The sequence below is a fragment of the Mandrillus leucophaeus genome, unplaced genomic scaffold, assembly GCF_000951045.1.
Source record: "Mandrillus leucophaeus isolate KB7577 unplaced genomic scaffold, Mleu.le_1.0 Scaffold39, whole genome shotgun sequence".
NCBI classification, from domain to species: domain Eukaryota; kingdom Metazoa; phylum Chordata; class Mammalia; order Primates; family Cercopithecidae; genus Mandrillus; species Mandrillus leucophaeus.
This window is the reverse complement of record NW_012104142.1, coordinates 6,351,324-6,356,394: the sequence shown is the minus strand read 5'-3', so window position 1 is coordinate 6,356,394 and position 5,071 is coordinate 6,351,324. Positions and strand designations below refer to the sequence as shown.

General features: G+C 33.6%; 1 protein-coding gene across 4 annotated transcripts in view; it reads right to left on the bottom strand.

Annotated features, from left to right (window-relative positions):
• Positions 1-5,071, bottom strand: part of ADK (adenosine kinase) — a 636,511-nt gene that overhangs the window by 115,533 nt on the left and 515,907 nt on the right. For all 4 annotated transcript variants that reach the window (XM_011991173.1, XM_011991170.1, XM_011991171.1 and 1 more), the window contains one exon: positions 3,107-3,221. In XM_011991173.1, the coding sequence (XP_011846563.1) occupies positions 3,107-3,221 (115 nt within the window). The remainder of the gene's footprint in view (positions 1-3,106; positions 3,222-5,071) is intronic.

The following is a 5,071-nucleotide window of genomic DNA, read 5'->3' as shown; positions in this document are numbered from 1 at the left end:
GCAGCCATAAAAAGGATGAGTTCATGTCCTTTGCAGGGACATGGATGAAGCTGGAAACCATCATTCTCAGCAAACTAATACAGGAACAGAAAACCAAACACCGCATGTTCTCACTCATAAGTAGGAGTTGAACAATGAGAACACACGGACACAGGGAGGGCAACATCACACACCAGGGCCTGTCGGGAGGTGGGGGGTGGTGGTTGGGGAGGGATAGCATTAGGAGAAATAGCTAATGTGGATGATGGGTTGATAGATGCAGGAAATCACCATGGCACGTGTATACCTATGTAACAAACATGCACATTCTGCACATGTATCCCAGAACTTAAAATATAATTTAAAAAAATAGGTTTAAGGCACAGTGATTCCTAATTAGTCTTTTAATATGTGTGTTAGCACTGCCTTGTGCCATTCTGGAATGTCACTTATGGTAAATTAAGGGACACTTTCCCTCTGTATCTTCCATTAGTATTTTAATGCTAGGAGGTGGGAAAAAGCTGATCCATATTCAAGAGGAAAGGAGGGAAAACAATAACAAATTGGCATCTCTTTTGTGAATTGCCCCACAGGCCAAGCATTTTTATGTTCTTAATCATTATTAAATGGCTTAACATGACACCCAGAGCCTGGCGAATGATTGCATCCTGACATGAGAACGAATTACAAATGAAATGAAAGATCAAGCCGTATTAGAGGACTGCCTCTGGGAAATGAAAATCTTTAATTCTCTTTTATTATTGACATTTATTTGGCTGCAATGAATAACAACATAGCAAAGAGATTCAGCTACGCTTGTGCACTGAATAGCTTATCCCAGGGCTCAAAACTGCATTAACATTTATCATGTTTGCTTTTGTAGCTGACACCACTGAACAGATTCTCTATCCATCTTGTATTTATCATGCATTGCAGATATAGTGCATCCTCTAATTTAAGTTCATTTTCATATGGTAGGAACAGCAAAGATTAGCCAGTGTCTTTCCTCAAATAAATTCCAGCTTGTAAGCATTCCTAAGAATGGCTTAATAGATTTAATAAAGAATAAAATGAGTTCACAAGGAAATACAGTCACAGGATGGGGAGGTTAATTTTCAATTTTGGGAGAACTGCAAATTCACAATGAGGAAGACACTTGTACAGTATGTATATCTAGAATATACAAAGACTTAAAATGAATGTCTCCACAGAGAGCAACCAAAGAATATTTTGTAAATCTGAAGGTAGTACTACAATTCCCACAAGAAGCCTGCATGTTTTTCACTTTTCTAAACTGTTTGCTGCTAAGACAGGAATAATCCTTATACTATAGGAAGAAAGCAATTCAGATAGTTTGTATCAATGCAGGGATACCTTTTTGTGGTTTCTTTTCTCTCTTGTACAAATTAACAACCTGGTTCTTTCTGCCACCACAATAAAATATTGCTAGTGCTTGTGCCTTTGCTTACTTGATCCTCTTTGACTCCATTGCTCTCTGTCCTTTTTTTTTTTTTTTTTTGGAGACAGGGTCTTGATCTGTCACCCATGCCGGGGTGCAGTGGAGAGACCATAGCTCAACACAGCCTCGAACTTCTGGGCTCAAGTGATCTTCTTACATCAGCCTCCCAAGTAGCCAGGACTACGGTATGTGTCACTACTCCCTCAGCTAATTTTTTTTTAAATTATTTTTTCTAGAGATTAGGTCTTGCTGTTACCAAGGCTGCTCTCCAACTCCTGGGATCAAGCAATCCTCCCACCTTGACTTCCAAAAGTGCTAGGGTTACAGGTGTGAACCACTGTGCCCACTTGTCCTCCTTTCTTTAAATCCTTCCTAGAATTTAAGGATTAGCAAGGATATCAATGTATCTTGGGAAAGCCATTCAACATCTCTGAATCTTGTTTGAAATTTTTTTAAAAAAACTTTTCTTTCTTTTTTTAAAGTTTTAATTATGGATAATTTAAAACATATCCACAAGTGGAGATAATAGCATAATGATGCCCCCATATATCCACTGTCTAGCTTCAACAATTCATTCATTACCAGTCTCATTTCATTTATACCCTCACTTTAACACTCACTGAATTACTTTGAAGCAAGTATTTTTTGAAACAAATCTCTGAATCTTGCTTTTGACTATTCTGAAATAAGAAAGTTGATCTATATGTATCTATTTATCCTATAACATCATGTTATAAACCTCAAATATAAACAATAAAATTTATTTTAAAAAAGAGAGAAAATATCTTGACAATAATTTCATCTTTGACCTGTTTCAGGCTTTATATTTAATTCAACACAAATGTACTTCATATTCACTATAACATCTTTTTTCAAGATTTACTGATCTCCTGAGTCAATACAATCCATATAGTTTGCACCAATAGATAATAACTATAATTATATTTTACTTTGTACTTATATTTTATGAATATTATTTTAATTCCCAATTAGGTCTTTAAGATTCCTATTTTATATTTCAGTGTTCAGCAGAGTACTGAACAAACACATAGGTAATACTAAATTGCTCTGGTTTACAATAATAACTAATCAACTGATTGGTTTTAATCTGAATGGTACAGACAGAATTAAAACATTTATATTTTGGTTTTAATAGTGAGTAGCTCCACATTAACACTATTAATCATTTTAATCAATAACATGTTTGCTTACTAAATGAAATTCCTGTTTTACGAGTGCTATAAAATAGATGGTAAAATAAAAAAAAAATGAGATTTTCTTCTTAAAGGAAAAATGGAAAATGTAACCTCGTTCTGGATTGTTTTTGTTCATAATTGAGTAAATTTATTTTACTCTAGTGCAGGTATTTTATAAATGAAATGTATCCTTTTTTTTAGGAAAGATATTTCTTGATTGACAAAATCCCCAAAATAACTAAGTAAATTATATCCAAGTGGTTTATTTAACTAAATTTTAATAAATTATCTTCTTGAACATGAAATCTTTTCTACTGAGATACAGAGTAGAAATATTTATTAAAGTAAAATATTTTATTTTATATATATTGTACATGTATATTGTATATATTATAATAGAAAGAAAACAGAATTCTTTTGTAAATGATTAATCTCTGTAATACTAGATTCATCACAAATTTCCCACATGTACCTGTAGCCATTATAGTGTCATCTCTCCCTTGGGTGAAGATCACGATTCGCTGCCTCTTTGAGTTCATCTTTGGCAGGGCTTGTGTCTTTTTGGCTATCTCTTTAATGTCTTTAGTCTATTAACAGAAGGAAGGAAAAAATTCTAATGACCAATAATATAAAACAAAACTTTATTAGTAGTTTAACAATTTAGCTTCTGTTGATCAAAATAAGAAATCTGCATATCTATTAAGAGACATTAAATTTTTTTTAAACCATATACAAAAGTAAATAGAATAGCACAGTGACTTCCAAGGAACCCATCAATGATCTACACAAATTTAACATGTATGATGAATCTTATTTCACCTATATCCTTATCCACTTGCTTTTCAGAGTATTCTAAAGTAAACCCCAAGAACTATATATAATTTCATCTATAAATGTTTTAGTATATATCTTTGAAAGGTAATGATAAACATAACCATAAAACTATTACCATACTTCAAAAATTATTAATAATGACTAAATATCAGCAAATATCCAGGCAGTTTTCAAATTCCCAATTAAAGAGAGGTTTTTATAAAGAGGAAAATTTAATTATTTTAGAGGGTTAAAGAACATAATTATGCTGACTTTGGAAAAAATACAGTTCTTATAATGCCAATTTTTCAAAGGACTGATTTGAGAGAAAGAAATGCTAATCCTTTCCTACAAAGACTTAATTTTCTTTAAAAAATGACAAACTAATTGTCAAACCCTGATGCTGTTTTTCACGCCACACAGGCCATAAAGTTTTACTGAAATCTTGATTGAAGTTTTCTGAAATCTTGAAACCTAACTCTTGAGCTAAAGGCAGAAGTTTTAGAATCATCTTTTCAACCATTTTGGATAATTTGAAAATCCATGTCTGTATTCAGTGGGCTTCTAAAACGGTCCATATTTTTGGGCTTTGCTAACAAAACTAATTTATTCTATCACTATGCAAAGTTTCAAATAGTTACAGAGAAAGAAATACCTATCAGAGGGGAAATACAGCTGAGTGGCATAAATGAAGGCTATATAAGAGAATAAATAGAATATATAAGAGAGAAACATTTAGGCAAGCAAAGCAGACAGGTCACAATGGTTTGCAATGGTTACAAACATCACCAGAAACTGGTATTTTTAAAGGGATGACAATCTGTAGTGAAATATTTTTATATTGTTTGTTCACTCAATATTTAATAAATTCCAGATAATACATGAAGCTAAGCTTCTAATATACATAACAGGATGACTTCTAGAGGACAGTTGTTTCTGAAAAGAATAGCCATTTGTAGTAGGACAGTGCTGCTGACTTTTCAAACATGCTGACTATTTCGCTTTCGGTTGCTTATTTTAGAACAGAACTAAGCCTGAACTCTGATAAGATGAGAAGAAATTCCCTCAGTTTCAGGAGACAGACTTTTAGAAATGACTAGTGACAGCTGAAAGGACTGAAAAATGCCATGTAATATCTTCACTCACCTAAATAAATGTACGCATATAATTAAAACAACTCATGTATATTTTGGCAATTTCCTCAGCACAAATATATTTTACTACTATGGGATTTTTGCTTGTGATTAAGTACAGCTCATATTTAATAAAGATAAGAGACAAACACATTCGCTTTATCATCCTGAAAGCAGAATCTTATGAATGTACTAGATGTTCTTTAAAAGAAAGTCTTTCTTCAAGGTGGTATAAGGAATACATTAAGAATAAGATTCCGGCCGGATGTAATGGTAATCCCAGCACTTTGGGAGGCCGAGGCGGGCAGATCATGAGGTCAACAGATCAAGACCATCCTGGCCAACATGGTGAAACTCCATCTCTACCAAAAATACAAAAATTAGTAGGGCGTGGTGGCATGTGCCTGTAGTCCCAGCTACTCCGGAGGGCTGAGGCAGGAGAATTGCTTGAACCCAGGAGGGAGAGGTTGCAGTGTGCAGAGATTGTGCCA